The sequence below is a fragment of the Anabas testudineus genome, chromosome 14, assembly GCF_900324465.2.
Source record: "Anabas testudineus chromosome 14, fAnaTes1.2, whole genome shotgun sequence".
Lineage (NCBI taxonomy): Eukaryota > Metazoa > Chordata > Actinopteri > Anabantiformes > Anabantidae > Anabas > Anabas testudineus.
Window position 1 is genome coordinate 7957883 of NC_046623.1, and position 23077 is coordinate 7980959.

General features: G+C 40.4%; 3 protein-coding genes across 6 annotated transcripts; 2 read left to right on the forward strand and 1 right to left on the reverse strand.

The window, feature by feature from the left end:
* Positions 1-1265: 1265 nt before the first annotated feature.
* Positions 1266-13610, forward strand: si:ch211-284e13.4 (insulin receptor substrate 1-B). Its single transcript, XM_026373285.1, has 3 exons — positions 1266-1910; positions 3193-6339; positions 9119-13610. The coding sequence occupies exons 1-3, from the start codon at positions 1562-1564 to the stop codon at positions 9124-9126; spliced, it is 3504 nt and encodes a 1167-aa protein (XP_026229070.1). The 5' UTR covers positions 1266-1561; the 3' UTR covers positions 9127-13610.
* Positions 13611-15539: 1929 nt separating this feature from the next.
* Positions 15540-20289, forward strand: slc25a15b (solute carrier family 25 member 15b). Of its 4 annotated transcripts, none has more exons than XM_026371950.1 (7): positions 15540-15861; positions 16464-16563; positions 16899-17157; positions 17245-17382; positions 17700-17875; positions 18138-18296; positions 18442-20289. In XM_026371950.1, the coding sequence occupies exons 2-7, from the start codon at positions 16509-16511 to the stop codon at positions 18558-18560; spliced, it is 906 nt and encodes a 301-aa protein (XP_026227735.1). In that variant the 5' UTR covers positions 15540-15861; positions 16464-16508; the 3' UTR covers positions 18561-20289. The 4 variants fall into 4 exon arrangements, with proteins under 4 accessions (XP_026227735.1, XP_026227737.1, XP_026227738.1 ...); XM_026371952.1 differs by having other exon boundaries at positions 16468-16563; XM_026371953.1 differs by having other exon boundaries at positions 15540-15851.
* Positions 19771-22503, reverse strand: si:ch211-137i24.10 (L6_membrane domain-containing protein). Its single transcript, XM_026371956.1, has 5 exons — positions 22185-22503; positions 21733-21798; positions 20902-21035; positions 20631-20817; positions 19771-20546 (listed from the first exon to the last, which is right to left on the reverse strand). Exons 1-5 carry the CDS (start codon positions 22359-22361, stop codon positions 20538-20540), a joined length of 573 nt encoding a protein of 190 aa, XP_026227741.1. The 5' UTR covers positions 22362-22503; the 3' UTR covers positions 19771-20537.
* Positions 22504-23077: the final 574 nt, after the last annotated feature.

Here is a 23077-nt window from a genome sequence, read left to right on the forward strand (position 1 = left end):
ACAGTATGTAGTGATATCATTCTAAACTGCTATGTTGTGTAATTGTGTTTGTTGTTTTGACTGATGTGGCACTATTCCATAAATGATGTGTGTGTATAGGTCACTGAATTAATAATAAAAATACAAAACATATTGTAATCTGCGATATCAAGTTAACCATTATTATATTGTGTGCACTGGGTACTACTGGTTTGACCAACCCAGTCAATTAATGTCTTTATTTGTTGATTGTTATTATTATTATTATCCCACAGTCAGGCAACTAACATATGCTGTACATACATGCATACATATATATATTTATATATAATATACAGTATAATGGTGTATGTTAGTGTGTTGTAGTCATTGAATTCATGTAAGCTACATCATCGTCAGCTCAGCATGTAGTTTCTTGCAACTGACCTGTTGTTTATTTTCTAAATTGATTAATTAAACTAATTTGAATTGAGAAACAAAGAATCAAGATACAGTCAGGGGCCAAAGTGACCAAAATAAAAGCTGAATTCATTTTCCATCACCCACACGATCATCTTCCTCTGCTGAGCACCGTGCACCTCGTCATTTCTGGACCCTCCTGACATTTGACTGGCACCGGCCCGAAGGTGTCAGTCAAATCAGCCAGAGAGAGCCAGGACAAACCGGAAACGTAGTACGGTGACTTTCACAATTAAAGCATTTCAGGTCGTTAGTGGTTACAACAATAAAATAAAACACTTAGTGACTCATAGATTCACATGTGTGGTTAAAAAGGCACTTTTGTGGTTATTAGAAGAGCTTTTACGCTGAGAGATCCCTTCATTTAGGTGAATACAAACGATTTTTCACAGCAGAGTTGATGACCTTCACTCATTGTGACAGGTTCAAGAGTGAACTTTGGAGAGCTGCAGTGACAGACATGCTGCTCCTCCATACGTGGAAGAGCTCAAATAAATAGTTTAACTCTCTTCTCTTAAATGCAGATTTGGGAGACACTGCAGAAATGGCTCACGCAATTACTGCAGAACACGTAGATGTTTAAAATGAGGTGTGCATATGTGTTATGCTCGTCATTTTAAAGCACTGCTGCAGACCTGGATAAGGGGGAAATGCAGAAATGCACATAGCTAGAAGGCCTAATTCCAGTCTAGAAAAGTAGTTTTATTTTGAAGGTATCTATCGGAAGTGAGGTTTCAATTGTGCGAAACTTGACAGCGGGTTAAGATTGACTGTGGGCAACCTCAGACAGGTGGAGGAGACATCCTTAAGCAGCTGAGCTGCACCGTGGTTGGACCTGATCGAGCAGGACTGGGCTGGGCTGCAGGGCGTGCAGCGGTGGATGCTGTGCACGCTCGGTGCGCGGATCTTCCTGCAGCTGCTGGATTCCCAGTATGACACCAGATCCAAAACGTGGCTTGGCTGATTTTCCCATCCTTAGCCTTCGCACACATGCTGGACGCTTAAATGTGGACACGAGGAGGACGGAGGATGTAGTTGCGGTGGATTAACGAGGAGTGCACATGGGCTTCGATCTTCTTCCCTGAGATTTCTGGCTTATAATATCCATCACCCTGCCTTGGCCATGGAGAACCAAGCAGCCGAGCCGCAGAACTATGAAGATGTACAGAAAAGCGGGTACCTCCGCAAGCATAAATCTATGCACCGGCGATTCTTCGTGCTGAGGGCGGCCTCTGAGCATGGTCTCGCTCGTCTTGAGTATTATGAGAACGAGAAGAAATTCCGCAGTAAATCACCTGTGCCCAAAAAAGTCGTGAACCTGGAGACTTGCTTCAACATCAACAAGCGGGCAGATTCCAAGAACAAGTACATGATCGTCCTTTACACCCGCAGCGAGAGCTTTGCCATCGCTGCGGACAGCGAGGAGGTCCAGAATGAGTGGTACCAGGCGATGCTGGACCTCCAGTGCAACTGTAAGATAGGAAGAGTGTGATGTGATTTCCACTGTCTGTTTCTGCATCAGGCCCATCCTGCCCTAGGCTGTTTGTTCTCCCCATACTATTTGGCTCGGCCATTCCGGATTGTTCATGGCATATGACTGACTTGAATTGTTTGATTTTTTTTTTTTTTTTTTTACTGCAGGTCTAGTTTAGCCATTTAATGTGGACAAATTCTCCCAGATCATCAAATGTGCACGGTGTGTTTTTAGCCAAGAGGCAGGTGCATACGACTGAACGGGGGTAGACCAACACTATGGGCGGCATGTGCTGTGTTTGTGCAGCACAATCTCAATCAGCGGCGGTTTAATACAGTTATAACCTGCGGATCATCTTCTGCCTGCAGATTTTAATTGTGTGCATTAAATCCCGTTTCGGATGTAATGATATTTACGCATGTTCGGACCACAGTGCAGCCCGTTTAATACGACGATGTATTTTGCATGGCGCAGTGGGCATATAGCAACCATCCAAGGGATGCATCATATAGTAGTAGCCTATCGTGGTGCACTCCGCTGGAGCCTGTGTTTTTGTTTTTCTGCACAGCTCTGACTGCCGCTCGCCTAACCTACATTTCAGTTGCACGGCGGTGCTGCTGCTAGGGAGGAGAGGGCATCGTAAATGCGCTCTTACTAGAAAATGTGTTTCTGTTGGTTATCCTCGTGTTTACGTTGTTATCCTTATGCAGGAGCTGAATACCACCACCCATCCTCTCTGTTATGCCCAGCTCCAATGTTGTCATGTTGTGGACCTCTAAATAGACACACGCCGGAGTACAGACCCCCATTTTGTTAAGAATATGTCTCATGACCACAGTGACATACTGTTTTAAATGTATCCTCATAATGTGCATAAGCACATACACATGGAGATGGAAATACAGTAATATATAGGTTATAGTGATTCCAGTGGGGACCATCTCTAATTATTTAAATATTTTTCTTGAGCATAGGAGCAAACAGTGGGAAAAGAAAACAGTGACTGTGATAAAATAATAATTATACTTGTGTATTTTGTCGCGTATGGTGGTTTTCACTAAATGTATTCTATCTTCTAAAAAACAGGCAACAATTGGGTGAAGCACAGCTGCTGGAAAGTCATTATTGTACCTAGTAATTTAGTGTTAAATATTACTTATCACTGTTACCTATACTAATTTGTCAATTTTGCTTTAACCAATTGTTTCAAAGGTTGTGTTTTTTCTAAATGGTCACTCTGTGTCTTAAATGTCTTTATTTATTTGTTATTGTTTTCTTAGGTAAAACCCCTGAAGACTATGGCAGTAGTGGAGAGTGTAGCTCTCCGTCGCCTGTTCCAACCTTCAAAGAAGTATGGCAGGTCAAGGTTTGGCCTAAAGGTCTTGGACATGCAAGGAACTTAGTGGGCATCTACCGGCTGTGCCTAACTGACAAAACCGTCAACTTTGTCAAACTCAACTCTGATGTGGCCGCTGTGGTGTTGCAGCTGATGAACGTTCGCAGGTGTGGCCATTCAGAGAATTTCTTCTTCATTGAGGTGGGTCGCTCAGCGATTACTGGACCTGGAGAGTTCTGGATGCAGGTGGATGACTCTGTTGTGGCTCAGAACATGCATGAGACCCTACTGGAGGCCATGAAGGCTTTAAGTGAGGAGTTTCGTCAGCGCAGTAAATCTCAGTCCGTGGGAACATCATGTGGAGGTGGTACTGCTTCGAACCCTATCAGTGTCCCGAGTCGTCGTCATCATCCAAACCTGCCACCAAGCCAGGTTGGCTTTTCCAGACGAGCCCGCACAGAGACACCTGGAACAGGAAGTGGCAGCACAAGCACTTCACCTACGTCACGCCATGGGTTTCCGAGGGCGCGAACAGCCAGCATCGGGGCCAGGTCGGAAGAGAGTGGAGCTAGTGCCAAAGGGACATGGGCCAGCTCTAGCCCAAGTCTTAATGGATCCTGCTCAACTACACCAACTCTAAGGCCCAAGCCCACCAGAGCCCCTACCCCTGCTAAGATTACCCTCAGCCTTGCACGTTACACACCTAACCCTGCTCCCTCTCCTGCCCCAAGTCTATCCTCCAGCTCTGGTCATGGCTCAGAATGTGGCCTAGTGGGAGCAGCAGTGGGAGGCATGACGATCTGCTCCTACCCTCGTGTTTCTCAGAGAGTTTCTGTTTCAGGTTCACCAAGCGACTATGGATCCTCAGATGAGTACGGCTCCAGTCCTGGGGAACACTCTCTCCTAGTACCCAGTCTGTCTGGACACCATGTACACGGAGAAGGCTCCTCTAGCTATATAGTCATGGGACAGCGAGAAGGACACCTTGGTTACCATCATCGGTCCAAAGGAAGACGGATTCTGCGGCGCTCATCCAGTCGTGAATCCGAGGCAGAACGCAGACTACTTAGTAAGAGGGCTTCCCTGCCTCTGGCTGCCCACGAACGACTTACCCCTCATAGAAAAGATGAAGATGATGAAGATGATGAAGAATATACCATCATGTCACAGAGTGCAAATAGAGAGAGAGCTGATTTGCACCATGGCTCAGGGGGTCTGCCAGTTGGAGGTGGGCAGCTTGACATAGCAGGGGGAAATAGGAAGAGAGCTGACAAAAGCAGGGGAGAAGTGAGTGCAGGAGTAGCCATGGATAGTGGCTATATGTCAATGCTGCCTGGAGTGACGTCTCCACCTGTTTCACTTTCTCTCTCCATAGATATGTCTGACACTAGTGCTAAACCTGGGGCAGATGATGAGTATATGGCAATGACGCCCAACAATAGTGTGTCCCCCCCGCAGCATATGTGCCAGCGTAGCTCTGAGGGCTACATGGTCATGTCTCCCAATAGCAGCAGCTCCACAGACCTGCATGGACTGGGCATATGGGATAGTAGGGCCAGCATGGAGAGCCGGGCAGCCAGTGACTACATGAACATCTCACCTGTCAGCAGCCACTCCGCCTGCAGCACGCCACCTTCCCACCCCGAGCAGCACCAACTGCAACCAAAAATGTTCAATTCCTATTTTTCCCTGCCACGAGCTTATCAACACACTCTTTACACTCGCTTTGAGGAGGACTTAAACAAAGGGGAAGCAAAAAAGGACGGTGGGCATGATAGTGCTGGACAAGGAGGAGGAGTTGGATACAGCAAGAGAAACAAAATTGCAGTGGGTTCAGTAGGAGGCTGCAGACTCTCAATGTCTTCCTCTTCTTTCTCCTCCAGCTCTGCCAGCAGTGAAAGCCTAGAAGACAAGACCATATCGGCGGGGAGAGGGTTAAGTTTATTAAGAACTGGAGCAGAGTACAAGAGTGCAGGAACATCAACAAAAGATGGGCGTCACCATCAAAAACGTGGGTCAAGTAGTAAGAGCCCAAAACAACAGAGGAGGGACCGTTCCCTCAGTATGTCTTCAGACATTACTAAAGCAAACACCCTGCCCAGGGTGAAGGAGAATCTTCCACCATCTGTGTCTCAAAACGTTGGTGAGTATGTCAGTATTGTGTTCAAAGAAGACAATAAGTATGATGGAAGACGACGTGTGGGGTCTGAACGTGGACAACCTGTAATCCATGGAACCCTCCGGCCTTTGAATCAACCACTCCTCTGCCACGATAATCCTGCTAACCTTCCTCGTAGCTTCTCTGCACCGTTGTCCACCTCTGCTGAATATGTCAGCATGGATTTAGGGAAGTCCTCAAAACCGTTGACACCTGTTAGGTCCACATTCAGCACCCCACAGGGCTCACTAGCTGTTTCCACCAAGGCTCGACAGGAACACGGCACATCCTTTCCTCTGGCAGCAGAGGGTAACGTGGGGTACAGAACAAAAGCAAAGATGGTAGTAATGCCAACAGATGTACCTGCTTCGTTTACAGACAGCAAAGGTTCAGACCCCAGCATTTCAGCAAGACCTGCCATTCACTCTGGTCAACCCTTACCTGTAGAACAGGAGACAGGTTTAGGTTTTTCCCCAGTCAAGTCCTTCCAGTCTCCTGAGCGAAGCAGCAGATTGGTTCGAGGTGACCAGCAGGGACGGCGAAGCCACCGCTCTGAGACTTTTAACTCACCTCCCTCTTTACCACGCCACCAACCCTCTTCTACCTCGCTTTTCCCAGAGAGCAGCCAGGCAGCGAGTCATCGGCATGTTTTGGACTGCTCACTGTGGGAGAACGAGCAGGCAGCTAGTTTGTCTGCCACACCTCCACCACAAGCCTCCACCTCATCCACTGAACAAGGCCTTAACTATATTGACCTTGACTTGGCCATTAAAGATAGCCCTCAAGCCGGCGTGGAGTGTACCTCTACTCCATATGTCGGAGGAAACGCTTTGGGTAGCAGTGCTGGCTCCAGCCTCAATACTTACGCCAGTATTGATTTCTGTAAATCAGAAGAACTGAGAGCACACCAGAACAGTAAAAAGGATGGTCAAGGTAAGCACTACACATCTGAAAAAATTTTATTTTGATCATAACATTTGAGATGTGACTGAGGTATATCTCTCTTTATGATATTACTGATTGAGACATCTTCCATTAGGGTAGTTTTCCATGTAGACAGTGAAGGTATTGGTGGTGGTTTTGGCCACAATTTAAAGAAAGTGGTTACTATAGCAGAAATAGAGGTGGCAAGACAATGTCTATAAAGACTCTTCACATTTACAGATATAGCTATTAATACAATAATCATATCAATAAAAGCTGTACAGTATATGACAAATATATATTTACAGAGTGTCAATAAAACAGGAATAATCAATTAATTGATCATGAGAATGGTATTTGCCAATTATATTAATATTCAGTTCATTGTTTCAGACACTTTCAAGGCAAAAAGGAAAGCATCTCTCTTTAGATGTGATGATGTGCTGTCACATATGATGTGAACGTTAGAAATTTGAAGATGTAACCCAAGACTTTTAATAAATTATAAAAATAATTTGTTGTTATTTCCTGACAATGACTACTCAAGAAAATAACAATGAGATTAATCATTGCAAAACCAGTTGATGACTTCCACATTTGAAACAAAATTTAGTTTTGTTAAAGAATTCTCGGTTTCTAGATTTTGAAGTGTGAATATTTGCTGCATTTTTAGTAAACTAAATATAATAAATGATGATAAACTGGATAATAATTGTTAGCTGTAGCCTCAGTTCTCATTAACTTACACCTAAATAGATGAAAGAAATATTTCAAAATACACAAAAGAAAAATGATATTATTCCTGGTAATATTTGACCAGCTGCTTGTTAGATTTAGATGTTTTGGGCGTAATTCACAGACAAAACTCATGTCTGGGTCTTAGTCACTCCTTCTGCTTTCATCCTTCACCGATGTGTACCTTTGCTTCAAGCTGGTGGATAGCACCATGTTTCCAGGCTGTGGGTTGTCTGTAGAGTCTCTTATTATCACAAGTGGGTGTTCAGAGAGCAAAGCCAATTGATTTGTCTGCTGGTAATGAGCCATTTCACATAAATGGAGCTAGAGGGGTCAGAATACGGGCCAGGTGTTTATGTTTATGTGTGGGTGTGCTATCTGCTGCAAGATTTCACATAGCAGCTCTGAGGTTTCCCCCACATTGTACAGATAACTGGTAAATGGTTAATGTTTTTGGTTAAACATTTTTGATGAGATGGAGATGCATTTTACATGTCAAGAAATCAAAGCCTTGAGAGGAAGTATGTGAAAATGGAGACATGCAGGTATATATAAATATTAATCACAGATCTAAATAGAACAACAACTTGTGCATTGTATTCATTCAGAGCAGCTACAACATTTGCATGATTGATTTATTTAATGCTATTCAGTCGCTACATGTACATGTATAAGCATAATAATTGCCTAATTATTTCAATTGGGGATAGCTTATGCATTTAACATGCAAAGCAAGAAGTCTCTCTTAATAGTGTGTAAATTACTCTTTCATGTAATTTTTCACACTATTGATGTGTGAAAAATTACATAATAAATGATTTTACCTTTCCTCTTATAGGCTACAGTGTTTATCCTGTTTCCATTAACTGAAGATCTGTTAAAGTACCAGAGCTCCGTATATGAAGGCAGTACAAAGTGAGGACGGTGGCTGTACTGCACTTTATAAAAAACAGGCTTGGTGCTCAAATGTACAATCAACTCTCAAATACTTCTGTGATATTATATTACTCCATGTTAATTAGATGTTTAAATTAAATGTTGAATTCAATATCAGAATTAGATTAAGATGTTTATTTGTGCCCCTGTTTTAATTGTAGTACTGTCATGACTGCATTATGAGCAAGTGTAAGTGTTCATGTGAAGACTTTTTGGCTCTACAGACATTGACAGGAAGTCAGATTACTGTCGGAGCATGCAAAATCAAAATTAATAAATTAAATCTTTGGGAATATCTGATCTTTTTAATAATTACCTTTTCTTACACTGATATGTGTATTTGATAGTACACACATGTGTACTACATAACTACACTGATTCTAGCACTTACACTCTAACTGAGTATAACCAGCCTGCAGTGGTCAACCCTTTATTCTTTAAGACAGCATGAAATTGTAATAATAAATATCTGCTCCAAAAAGTTGACAAAGAGTGGGTGGACTTTAACACTCAGTTATCACTTTATTATTCAGAAGATCAAGCTAATACTGATGCAGTGTAGTGAACCAGTCCTGCGTAAAACCCTGTTTCATGAGGGTGATATTATTCGGTATTGTTCAAACTGTGTTAGAGAGGTATTGATGAGCTATATGATCATTTAGGAGGCTGTAGTTGCTGCGCTGCTTTTGAGCCGTGCTGCATTATTCAGATGGGTGTTTCTGCTATTTAACCCACTGTGACTGTGTGCTGTTCAGGTGGCTCTTTAAAAAGAAGAAACAGTACAAAATCCATAAACTGATAAGACAAGACACGTGATATTGACATCGGCAACAGTGTGCGCAAAACTCTTTTTTAGAAAGATATCATGTGTCATGTGATATTTACCCAAGCAGCCAGCAGCAGCTCTAGATTAAACAAAAGCAATATGCTTCGGAGAGTAATATAGTCTAAACTGCTGTACCTGCTGTATTTGGAAGGCGGGATTTAATTAGTTTTAGCCTAACATTATATAGACTGTAATAATAAAATGCTTTAATGTTTTAAAATGTATTGTAAGCCTTGTATTTAAAATATATATGATTTAATGCCTGCCTATTTTTGACTCTTTCCCTTCCAGATTGTTAATCTCTGTCCTTGTCCTACATCTGAGTGTGACTCCGAAGTGACAGCTCCACACTCTGTCTGCGATGGGACGGTCAGATGCCCGATCTGTTGCCACAACAGAACTGTACACCGAACACTGAAACCCTGGAGAACTCATCCCCATCCTGTCGGCTGTTTTCTGTCAACTAAACGTGTGCCAAACACACACACACACACTAACACATGCACACACACATACACACAGGGTAAGGAAAAAGCTTTGTTTTTACCTTCTTTTGAATAAAAATGACATTTGATCATCATTTAACCTAATATAGACAACAAAGAGCTTGTTTTTGTTTAACCTGATCCACCTGATTGCAACACTTTATCAGTCATGTGGTCAAAGTCATACATCAGAAAGGCTTTCAGGGAAACGCACAAGTGGCAAAAACCTCCATCTGCATATCTTAATTTCAAACACATTTTGCTTATGACTGGTGCATGAGACAGTCTACAGTATTGAACTCCAGTAAATCAAGGATTAAAGTGGCAGCTATTGCGTCAACAGTCCGAGCTGCAGTATAACGTTTTTATGTACTGACTCCTGTTACAAACTGCAGTCTTCAAGATTTACAGTATGTCTTCATTCATTGATCACATCAGTCTTTGAGTCAAATGATCATCAAGTGTCACTTTGGATCAACATAAGAAGGGAAACATAACTAGGAGAGATCTCACTGTCACTGTAAACATATTTGATTTATTATACACAGATGCCCAAAAAAGCTTTTATATGTCTTGACCATTTTTCTTGTGCTACTGAAGGACCTCAAAATATATTCCATGTTTGAGCTATAATATGACTTACTTCATAAAATTAGCATTGACATTATGTTACACAAATACAAATGAACTATAGATACAGCTAATTCAGTCTTTGCAGAATTCAAAGGAGTGTTATCTTTATTACATGGATATTATATGATATAGTATTACATTTTCATTTTCACATCACATCGGTGTACCTATGCTCAAAGCTGATCTCTAGCTGATCTTTCCATTCTTTTGAAATTGGCATACCATAATTTGATGTTTTTCACACAGAATTAAGTTTTATCCCTAAATCTCCAGATATGCCCTCGCACAGGATACATGTTTACATGTCCCAGCTTTGATTATGCTTAAACTACACATGTCCTGTCTTGTCCTCTGGCTGATTATCAAATGGTGCCAGTAAGAGCAGTAAGTCAGTGCTTCTCAGTGGTATTTTAGGACTTTTGGTGTATTTGCTTATTCACTATCTGATGTTCAAGGCTTAAAGGTAAAGTTACATGATTACCTGTCACACAGTGGCTATTGTTTCCCTTTTTTTTTTAAATGATTTCTTCACAATGTGTTTATTCAATAGTCATGTAATGGAACATTACATAAACTAAATCAGCATAATAACATAGCATTCCTCTGCTATGCATGTAACTAACTTAATCCCATTGGATGCAAACAGACAGTAAGGACAGTAATTAGGCTGCACATGTGTAAATGTGCTCAGATGATGCTGAAGGGAGCTCATAATGAACTTGGCTAGTGAGGGAAGCTGAAAATTACAGATTTGAGCAGAAAACGTTTTTAAACAGCTTAGCTGCTGTATCTAAGTTACTGAGGTGGAAGACTGAAACCTATTTCAAATTTCCTGAAAAAGCAAGTTCCCATCTCAAAATAATTTTAGCAGAACTGGGAATATTTCAGCCACTTTTTATTTTTGAACAAAGATCTGCTAAGTAAGAGCCCAAGGACACATAAGTAAGCACAAGTAAGTGAACCAAGCTCATGCGGCAGCTCCTTGGCTTCTGAAAGATAGAGCTACTGCAGTCATTAGAATTCAGCTTTAAAACAGTATGATGCATGAGACTGACAGGTGACTGTAAGATCAATTACATAATGCTCAAGCCAGCTGTGTTGAAGAGGTTAAGATAGCTCTTCCAAAGAGTGGAAATAAGGTAAAATAAAAGCCTTTGTTGTGATGTCACTGAGAGAAAGACCCTTTCCTGCCCTGACTACAGTCCCTAACTTAGAAACTGAACAGCTGTTCCATTTCAGTATAGAATAATTTAGTTTTATGATTTAATTATAACTATAGAACCTCGTATTAATACATTTTGAACCTATGTGTAGCACAAATGTTTGGTTAAGTGTAAATGCTTTTTTGGCAACTGTGCTTTTTTTTATTATAGCTGTATATTATACTACAGGGTATACTATGGTAGACACAAACTATAGTATATACTGTCATTTGTTTTCCTCATTTGCATAACAGTTAACACAATTCTTATATAAAGTGACATTACAATGGTATATGAGATATACAGTATACATATAATGATTAATACTATTTAGCCTAGATATCTATATACTCTTTTATAAAGTGCCTCATTTTTGATTGTAGCTGTTTTTACACAAATAATCTTAAAATAAGTTGTGTACATTGAAAAAAAAAAAACGTGTTGTCTCTCTCCTGAATCAAAATTGTTCATATGTCAAGACAGCCTGGAAACTTATATTGCCATTAGTCAACCATAATCAAATTGCCTTACTGTGTTTATCAGAAACACAGGGAACAAAACTCTTTTTTTGCAGTGCCTAAAACTTCAGCCTCAATGTAAGCACTCCCTCACTCTTTGTTTGGCTTTATCAATCTGAGGTTTGGCCAAAAACAAAAACTAGCATCTCTTTCTTTCAGTAGTTTCATACCCTGGGACGTCGCCACTTCAAGCTCTGTTGTTATTTTTTACTCTTGTGCACAACCAACAAGCCACTTGTTCAGTGTGAAAGCTGACGGCCTGTTGCAGATGGGACACCAGCCATCTGAAGCTGATTGTTAGTGGACAGCGTGCAGCAGATAGCTTGCAGAAAAAATATCAAATTAGCCTTGTTCATGAGGATTTTGCATAGTTAGTTAAGATATTAAAAAAACACGGTCGCCAGCATTAAAACAGGATCTTATTCTGTAATAGACAGACAGACTCCTCAGACAGCTCTCTGTCCTCAAACTGTATGAACATGTTTCAATCTGGCTTTTCAGGACGTGGTTTAACTTCCCAGTAGGTGTGAAAAGTGCTACTCTTCTCTCACTCTCTCTACACTCAAACAAGGGACTTGGGATGTTCTTACTAACACACACACACACACACACACACAAAATAGTCACATTACTTTCTTCTTCTTTCTTCTTCCATTTCTAACATTCTGCTGCTGTCAAAGAAATTGCCAAAAAAATACAACGTCTGACAACAATTCAAAGGTCTACTGTAAAGATAAGAGTAGACAAACAAAATCAGTCGTCTGATTTAATGAAAAAGAAGAAAACTCACTTCTTCACTTGATAGCCACTTGATAGGCCAAAAAAGAAGTTGTTAAAAATGTAAATGGAGTCCAACGTTTTTTAAGCAAACTGTGTTTTTCCTAAGGTCGTGTGACTTCTAGTTTATGAGTGGTTGTGTACTGTATGAGCCGCTGAGCCGCTGATAGAGAGTTTGGCCATGTTTTGACATTAGTGATGCTGTGCACTCGAACAGGATGTGTTGGGAGCAAATGTTAAAAAAAAAAAATCTACTGGATGTGTTGTTCTGATGCCAAAATGCTTCACTAATCGCCGTGTCCAGACTCGTCTTATCCAGGGCTCTGGCTGTGTGTATACAGGGTACAAATGACGAAGGCTTTCTTGATGTATTTTTGACACCGGTAGCTTTTCCCACATTTAGATTGAATTTTTATTTCACACGGGGCTCTGGTTCACATCAAACTAACTAACTGTCTTTTTAACTAAAATTTCATCTAGAATGATGTTTTTCAGGCATTTGTGAGGCACTTATCAGTCACTGTTTTTATCCAATGATGTAAGAAAGTGTGACTTGACTGAGCACATCCCACTACTGCCAACAGCTAGTGCTTAAAACAGAGGACATTATTGTATAACAAATACATATATGGTAGATATGTGGAGGAGTTCCACTTTTCTGATTTCTGCTACACTTGTGTTTTGCTCTTTTGTTAAAGTGGTTGTTTATAATCTCTTTGTTGTTCCTTCACTGGAACTCTTGTAATTGGGGATTACGGAGATTCTCTGACTGTACCTCATAATCTCATGTCCGAGCAGACATAGCAGTTGGTAGTCAACCCCATGGAGAGTCTGAGAAGGGTTCAGGATATTACATGAGGAACAAATAAAAAAAATTGGATATATATTTTATATATTGTGCATCCAAACCTGGTCGAACAGCATGAGCTTCTCTACAGTGTTTCCATTCTCATGACATATGGCAGTCATGTGAAAACACACAGGACGCTGAAAACGACTCTAACTGTGGGAAATGATACATGTACAATCAAGACTGCAATTATAAATACAATGGAAAGAGCATTGTATGTATTTTAAAGCTATTGATACTACTTTGATAATGATGTAAAATGTAAAAAGACTGAACAGGAACTATAGGTATGTAAAGTATACTTTATAGAGGAGTTTGCTCCAGGGGTGGGATGGGCATGGGGTTCATTCTGTTCATGGCAAAATGTTTTAACACAGAATATTGATGATTCTTGTCTGTGATGTAGACAACGTCAATGTTTTTTTTGTTTGTTTTTTTGATAAAAGGCTAAATGAAATGGAAAAGGTGTGTGTCTTTTATTGACTAAATGTCTGAACATAAAGGTCAGTCACACATGAGGTGGTACAACATGAAGTCAAGTGAGTGGAGTAAGCCATCGCTGGTCAGAGTTGCAAAGGATAAGCCTGTGGACAGCAGGCACATGTATTTAATCCCAGGCTACTCTGTTTCAACAGATGGTTTTTGGCAGCTTTTAAGTTCATAAGTGAAGAACAACAGAGTGGCTTTGTTGGCTTTCTGTTATTTAACGGCCATGTTTTGCAATTAAATCACCAATCTAAAGATGCACAGAACGAGGCAGACCTGCTACTACACGTTAAGTGATTGCGATCAATAGCTGAATTTTCTAAAAGTATCAAAATATTAAGAGAATGAATGATGTTTTCTACTACTCAACTCTTGTTCTGGTTAGTTTTGCTTTTCATACAAACATGTTGCAGATTTGAAAGTGAAATCAGGTAATGGCTGCACTATAATTTACTGTGTATCACAGAGTTTCTATCTAGCAGAGGTGTTAAAAAGTACTTGAGGTAAAGAAATTCATTGATTAGCTGTTTTGACCTTTGTCAGCTATGTAGTTCACATTACACAAGCAGTGTTTTGAAAATTTCCATTCTCTGAGGTCGGGAGGTTATTAAAGTGATCACATGCTAAAAAAAAGTTATTTTATGAAATTATTTTTTGTTGATCAATTCGTCATACCTTCTGGCTAACTTCAAACATTGACCAAAGCAGATGAGAGCATTGCAAACACTGCAGGAGATGAAGTTTCAACATGGCAACTTGTGCAAACTCATACTGTTACATAGCTTTGTTTGCCAAATGGTGAAGATAGTATATGCTTTACAATGGATGAAACTCATAAGATTATTCAACTGAAGAGTTGAAAGCACTGGCTAAGAGTGTCTGAGTGAATACAAGCTCGTGTTGAAGCTAAACACACCCAGAGCAGCTCTGACCAAGAGCAGTGAAGTCTGAGAAGATGATCTATTCATACAAATTAGATGTTTGGATTATGTATGATGTACGTGTTGGCTAAATGTTTCAAAAATGTTTCAGTGTAACATGCACGATGACTTTAGTGAGCATGCATTAGGTCAGATCAGTCTGAAAGGTGAACAAAAATGGATTGATCCTTAGGGTTTTGATCGTGCAGCATTAAGAAAAAATGCATTATGAAATGAATACTCTCCTCTCGTTCAGGTCTAATTGTTGCCAAACAAAGGAAAACACAGGCACACAATACTTTAAATGTGGTAATTAGAGAAAACATTTTAGCGACTTTTTTTTATTTGTCCCTAGTTCTCCAACAAAGTGCACATAGGATTTATCACTGTAAACATTTTAAAACAACATGGACTTTTTGCAGTATCCTTTATTTTTTCAGGAGCTACAAACAGCCAGCAGGTGGCGGTGTAGGACTCGTGAACCGGAAGCTGTACTGACTCACACGTCATAGATCTTACGAATATGAAGAAGATCACTCCGTAGTCATTCCTGTGAACCGTAACCATGCTGCTACCGTCTATGTAAATAGTTAACCACTGCACTAATGTCCCAATTCTCCTTGAAAGTGCAAGTTTTTGTGAATGCGCATTTTAGATGGAAAATTTAATTCCAATTTAAATAGTTAAGTAAAGTACAAGTCCACAAAACAAACAGTTAATAATCCAAATAATCATTTTGATTTTTTCAGCGTGGATGTAACGTTACATCAGACTAGAAACACAACGCTGAGGCGGATTTGATGCCTGTTATTTGGAGCAGAGTGGGTGCTCTTATGATTTTCATTCTCTCTGATGTCACACGACTCCCTCCACAGTCTCCTCCACAGCTGCTTTATCGCTGATGTCCGATCCATTCATTGATCCGTGGCTGAACACCGGAGTGGAGACTGCAGATGCGATAACAATGAGATAAACTGCGTGAGCTCGGTGCGGTGTTGTAAGTTAGCATGCAGTCAGCCGCGGGCGACGTTAGCTTCCGCCAGCAGCTCACCGGGTTAACGGTGCCGTGCCGCGTCTGTGTGGGACTAACTAACGTCAACTTCACCACGGTCCCACACGGTCTGATGCTCCGGGCTCGTCTCGTCGATCCACTGTGAAATCTGGTTAAATTATTATTATCATCATTCCTGCTGTTATTGTCCGTTTAGCCTTCACACGTATAAAGTTATCGTGGGTTCTGTAGAAACCTTTCAGACGCTGCTAACGTTAGCTTGACTTGACAGTTGTGCTAAGGGCTGTTTTTGATAACTTACATCACTCAAGAGATGTAAGTGACAAACTTTAGCAGACTTTTTTTTGCTGTCCTTTTGTGCTGAACATCAGTAGGAGCTCACACGTGTCATTGGTTTGGATGTTTGAAAGATATAGTTCTGCTTTTTGTCGCCGTCCAGTGGTAACCTTCAGCTAATGGAAACCAGCCAGAGGTGTTACATCAGCTAGTGCTAACAGTGCTAACAGTGTGCTAGAGAGCAGGACTAGTTTAGTCTAGTTACTAGACTTCATTTCAATTGAACAGAGTTAGAAATATGAGACCACCTTCAAGTCTCAAAATACTTAAATAAACTTACTTACACACCCTCTTACTTAAATAAGAGCAGGTTTATCTGTACAGATGTTCTCCACATGACTTATAGTGTGTGTATGTTTATACTGTAATCATTGTAGACAGTGGATGTTGATAGTGTCAACACCTGTTGTCTGTCAGGTAGTTGAGAGAGAAACAGGCCTCTTGGGACAACATTTTGACACCATGGCCCCACACCCGGTCGTCCAGGCCATCATTGACCTCTCGGCAGGAGCAATAGGTAAATACAATGAACGCTTTCATAGTAGACACCATGTACAGTTTTGAATTGTTGTGAGATAGCAGTGGTGCCTTGTTCACTGCTTTCCCAAACAGCGTTCTAGCTACGTCTGTGTCTGACACAACAGCACTTTGTGATGACTCCTGTCTTTTTCCAGTTGACTTCTCTCTAGGTTTAGTTTGTAAACGTTTCATTTGTACTCAAGTGCATCTGAACATCTGCAAAGCTTCTGTGATTCTTCTGTGATATTATGACCAAAAACTGTGTGGGGGGGGACACACATTTCTGTTTGTGGATCACTTGTGTTTTTTGTCTTTTCACCAACCTACTCCCAGGGGGAGCTGCATGTGTCTTCAGTGGACAGCCTCTGGACACAGCCAAAGTCAAGATGCAGACCTTTCCTGCCCTGTACCGAGGTTTCATCCACTGTGTCGTGTCCACCTACAAGCAAGTGGGTCTTTCTGGTCTCTACCAGGGCACCACACCAGCACTGGTGGCCAACATTGCAGAGAACTCTGTGCTCTTCATGAGCTACGGCTTCTGCCAGCAGGTGGTCCGCTTCACAAGCGGACTGCCCAGCGATGCAGCTCTGAGGTAGACCAGTGTTAAGCAGACCCAACTTTACACTGAGAATACATCAGATCTTTAACAGTCTTCTGTTTATCCCTGTCTTTCTGTTAGTGATATGCAGAAAGCCTGTTCTGGCTCGGTAGCATCCATCTTCTCCTCACTAGTACTGTGCCCCACTGAGCTCGTCAAGTGTCGGCTGCAAGCCATGTATGAAATGGAGGCATCAGGCAAGATCGCAAAGAGCCAGAAGTAAGTGGTTTTGAAATAAGGCACATATGTTTTTTTTAAGTCAAATTCTACAACTGTGTATGGGCTAACATCTAGTAGATTAAGATAAGAAGGAAAAAAGAGCCTATACAATTAATCTATCATTACCCATGATGACAAGATTGATTTTAAGAGCTAAACATCTTGGTTTTGGTCTTGTGCTGTACATAAATAATTTGCTGTTAATCTATTTTATTCCATATAAAACAGAGATTCAAATATGGTCCCCTTAACACGTTTGTATCCTGTTATAATGTAATGTGTGTACTGACTGCACCAAACGTCACCTCACTCTTCAGCACAGTGTGGTCTGTGGTCAAATCTATCATGAAGAATGAGGGACCGCAGGGCTTCTTCCAGGGCCTGACCACAACTATAGCAAGAGAGGTACCTGGATACTTCTGCTTCTTCGGTGCCTACGAACTCTGCCGCACCGCTTTTGCAGACTACATGAAATGTGACAAGGACAACATAGGTACTGACCAAATATTCTCATTAGTATTGATTAAAAGACGGTTTTGAAACTTGATACATTAAAATAAGCAGTAATAATTAGAACAGTTAACTACAAATGTATTGGTGGATAAATCTTTTCACGAGCAGTATTTCCTTCCTTACTCACGATTTGTTACCCATCTAAAACCTTTTTTCTTTTTCATATTTGCTTTCACCACCCACACACACACACACCTGTCATTGAGTTAATGTTTAACAGGTTGTCACTGTGTGTGTTGAAGGTATGTTTCCAATTGTGGTCAGTGGAGGTTTCGGAGGTGCTTGCCTGTGGCTGGTGGTCTATCCCATGGACTGTGTCAAGTCTCGTATTCAGGTCATGTCTATGACAGGACGACAGGCAGGGTTTTTCAAAACCTTCATGACCATTGCTCGTACTGAAGGTAGGCAGACGTTCAGTTTGCTTTATCTTATAATCGTAGGATGTGTGTATTGTGATCTCGGTATAGCCTTGTTTGTGAATACAAATAAAAATCCCCTGCTTCCTTTATAGATCACAGAGTGATGTTTTCTGTCTCTTGTGTTTAGGTGTGCGGGCACTCTACTCCGGTCTTACCCCAACCATGATCCGCACCTTCCCTGCGAATGGAGCCCTGTTCCTGGGTTATGAGGCCAGTCGGAAGCTCATGATGAAGCAGTTTGACTAAAACAGCCTGTCATCAAGCACAAGTGGCGTATTATAGAGTCTGTGTACTTAGCGGTCAACAGATTTTTATTTTGAAACAAGAAAACTGCCATTTAGAAATAGGAAAACAAGAAACAGAAAACTGGTTATTTGGTTGTTTTTTGTTTTGATGATAAAATATGGTAAAAGAAGAAATGAGCCACTATCTGATTTTATTTTTTTTATCTACAAACATAGAAGTCAGAAGCTAAAATATGCGTGGAAATTTTCTGTCTCAGTATTACTTTTATTATCTATTTATTTATTGTTGTGACCTGGAAGTCGTCATAAGGAATACACACTTTGCTGCATTACTTCAGTGTGCTACTGTACGTATGTGGCTGGATGGCAATAACCTTAACAATGTGGCCTTGGACCAAGTGTAGTTTTTACTGCAGACAACAGAGTTGTAGAAAAACTTTGAAAATTTAGAAAAAACTAGAAAAAATGTTTTTCGTGAGATCATGTCCACAAACGTTGCACGTCTGTGTAGTTTTTAAATCAGATTATTAAAATGTAGTTATGATGAGTCAAGCCTTAAAAAAGTCACACATACTTTTAACTTCTGGGTCACAATAAATAGAATAAAGCAAAACTTAGAAAACAATTGTTCCACATGTGTGTTTTAATTCCTAATTTCTACATAAATAGATTAAGATTTGTTTCCACATTTTACAATCAAAATCTGTTGGCTGAAAGTACACAGACTCAAGAGCCCTTTAATTTTATCAATACTCCTAATCAAGATTTGTTATAGCGTTTACTTCTTCTAAAACCTAATTTTAATGTATTTTGTCTATGAGGATTCTGTTGTTAGCACTCCGAAAATGCTACAGCCAACAAACTGTGCAGAAGTCTAACGACAGTTTAGTACTGAGCGACATTAACAGCCATATCATGAAGAACTGTAGCCACTACAGAATATTTTATGTCTACCTCAGCAAAGTCACGATCGCACAGTCATTTCAGATGGCTCTTTACTTTATATGCTGTACACTGTATGTACCGCATCTGTTGGGTTGTGATATTGTTTTTGATGTCTGCTCCTAAAATTTTCCTTAAGATCGTATGTTAAAGATTTTGCCTAAAATGTGATGTGGCACACACTAATTATTTTAAGTTGCCTAAATTTGTTGCGGTGACTTGTTTTTAATTATGTTTTACACTTCTCTTGTGATCTTTGGATTAAATCCTTTTTTTTTTTTTTTTTTAGTTCATTTAGGTTACAAAAAATGAAAAAATAGCTTAAAAAAATATCCTTAAACTCTTTCTTATGTGTCACATGGAACAGCTATACTGTTTAGAAAGTGTTGACATAAATAGGTTTCACGTGCCTTGAACGATACAGATAGAAGTGTTTTACATGTGAGCCTAATATGTTGACCCAGTGTTTGCCTTTTAAGTTACTACATTTTGCCTTTGTGTGTGTGTGTGTATATTGTGTAAGTCTGGAAGGAAAATGCTGTAGCTGCTGCTCCATCGAATATATGTCCTTTTTTACACTGTGCTCCATGTGCAGGATTCTTTTCCCAGTATTTAGTAGTTGACCGTTTTGAATTCTCAGTCATATTCCTTCATTTTTTAATTTGAGAAAGGAAGATATTTTATTTAGAAAATCCAAACAATTTTAGATGACTGTGAAATATTTGTATAGATAACAATCATTATATAAATTGTAGTAAAATAACCTACATTAAAGGTGTCAATGGAGACTAATGTTGCTGTCATTTATTATACTGTTTGTCTTGTGTAGCTAACTATTTTAACTGAAGAGCACATGTGAAAAGTTTTTCTGCAGTGTAAATCTTCCTAGCATTTTAAAGCACATTAAGGCGTTCAAAGCATCATAACATAAACAAAAATATAAAACAAAATCTAAAAATACTTATATATATAAATGCAGCAAAGAAGACTGGCCTCAGTCTTCCAGCAGGGAGTGCTAGTCAGCTGTCAGGGACTCTCACAGTGGCTGCAAGTGGAAAAACACACATTGAGTTTCTCTGAATCATTTGCCTGAAAAATGTGACTGTGTTTAACTTCAGGTCCATCTTACCCCTTTGTCAATGCAGGTTCCACACAGGCAGCCAAAGAGCCCGTTGATCATCTGGATGGCACACAGAATCAGCTGCAGACAGCTTGTGGCCAGCAGAGTACCGAACAACCCAGTGTTGAACTGCACAATGTTCTTAGGCTCTGTGCATTGTCCCCACCATGTGTTGTCAGTCAGGTAACTAGGGTCACTGTGCGACAGAGAGGTTTATGAGTGTTCAGAAGTTTTAAAAACGTATATGGTGCCATCTGCAAATTACTCCCGTGTGTCTCACCTGTTCTTAAAGGGCGTTGACCAGATCAGAATAACTTTGCAGAGGGGGCCATTCTGCAAACCGAGCACCGCTACAACGAGACTGTACAGGGCACCAGCCACACCCACTGCAGCAAACGCAATTGATAAGAACATCTGCAGAAATGAACAGATAAGCAAAGGTCAGAAACATTTCTGTTATTTAATTCATGTTTAATTCAGCTTAATGATTAACACTGAACTCTTGGCAATCCTCACTCTCCACTTCCCCTTACATTTTGATAAGTGAGTGTTTACATGCTCAAGGAGACTCTGTGGTCCACTGGCTTGTGTTTAATGTCTCTCACTAATATTTATTCCCCACATAAACTACAAACTAAGCCAAACATGCATCAGTGTGTCCAGCATCCCTTTGCTGGAAGCCAGTCTAGTGTCTTGTTCTATTTTTAAACCTCATTTATACTCTATGTTCTGCGCTGCTTTTGCTATACTACGACTACTACAACAATTACAACGATTTACCAATCTGAAGATCTCATAGAACAGGAATATGTTTCCCATCTTGAGATATGTACATATATAAAACACCTGAACGCTCTGCACAGTGTGTCAGGCAGTAAATGAGAATGCCCCAAATTCTCTGACTGGTCATAAACGCCTCACATGCTGTTGAATAAGTCTGCGTCACAAGAGACTTTAAGAGCCCCTCTCTACATTAAGTTGGGTTTCGGAGCATATTTCTATTGAAACATATTTGTAAAAAACGAAAAACTAAACACATTACATACAGTGGTTTTAAAACCAGCTATCATCACCTCCTTTAACCTCTAATTAGTAGTTGTGACTGACTCACCCCACAGCGATTTCCACAGCATCCTTGTTTTCCAGTCAAGTGAATGTAAAGTGCTGGGACCAATACCTGCCACAGGACAGATGGGTGATCAGTACTTCATCAGCTCAGTTTAGTGAAAATCAGATATTGTGGAAGTCTGTCTTTGGTCATTTTGAACAATTACTCTTCAAACAGCACTAACCGAGTTTGCTTTGGTCGGTTTTGATTAGTGAGTTTAACACGACATGAAGTAGAAGCTGACGCACAAAACTAGAACTCAGCTTGTGAGATGATAATTAAACACTTAGTTACACAGTTAAAATCCAAATACCATCTATCATTTTCTGTTTTAACTTTGCATATGAAAATAACAGCTCTCTGAAGCTGCACACTATATTTAAGTATGAAATGTACAGCTTGCTGTGGTCCAGTGTCACACTCTTCAGTAACAGGACAGAGAAAAGTCAACTCACCATTAAACCTCCTCCAACGAGTCCCCCCATGTACTTCACCTCCTCAGTAATATGTCCATCTTGAGCATACTTGACTTGTCCTCCAGGAAAGAACAACACTATGTTACAGATGATGGATATCACCGCTAATGGATACAGAGAGCTGGAAATGCAAAGGGAACACTTTCCAGTACACATGTTGTGAGAGAGAATATTAACTAACTGCTAGTTAAATGTCCTGTTCTGCAAATTTTAGCTCTGCTGTCCCAGCTGAAACCTAAATAGAGGCTTGAAGACGAAACGTATTTGCACTGGTAACAGAAGCTAAATGAGGTGATTGATGTTAGGGTGTGGGAGGTGTAATGACAAGCCAATGATAACACAGACAAACAGAGTCAGGGATAGGTTGGCCAGCAGTAAATGTGACGCATTCCAAGGTATCTCCGAGAGACAATGGTTGTTTTGTTGAGTCATTAGAGATAATGTGCAGATGCACATTTTTTTGGTAAAAAATGTGAATGCGTTCAAGTCACAGTGACAAGTGACGCGTTGGTCACAAGGTCGCATCGCTGTGATATACTTAAGTTTAATTTAATGAGGATTGTTGTGGTTAAGTGCCACTGTATTTGGAATAATTGGTCACAAAGAAAGCTCAGATTTATTGTGAGACGTGTGTTAGCTCCACCCTTTGCATACAGTCTCACAGTGATGTATTGACTTTGTGACTGCACGATCGCAGCACGGTTGCACTTTAACCTGTGGCAGCATGTTGAAAAGAGCAAAAACAATGTGTCATTGACATGTAGAGGAAACCACCGATAAATTACCAGTTTGTTTGTAATCAAACAGGTGACTGGGCGGGCTACATTTTTTAGTTTCTGAAGTCAGACGTTGCGCTTGCAGTTGCAGTTTCC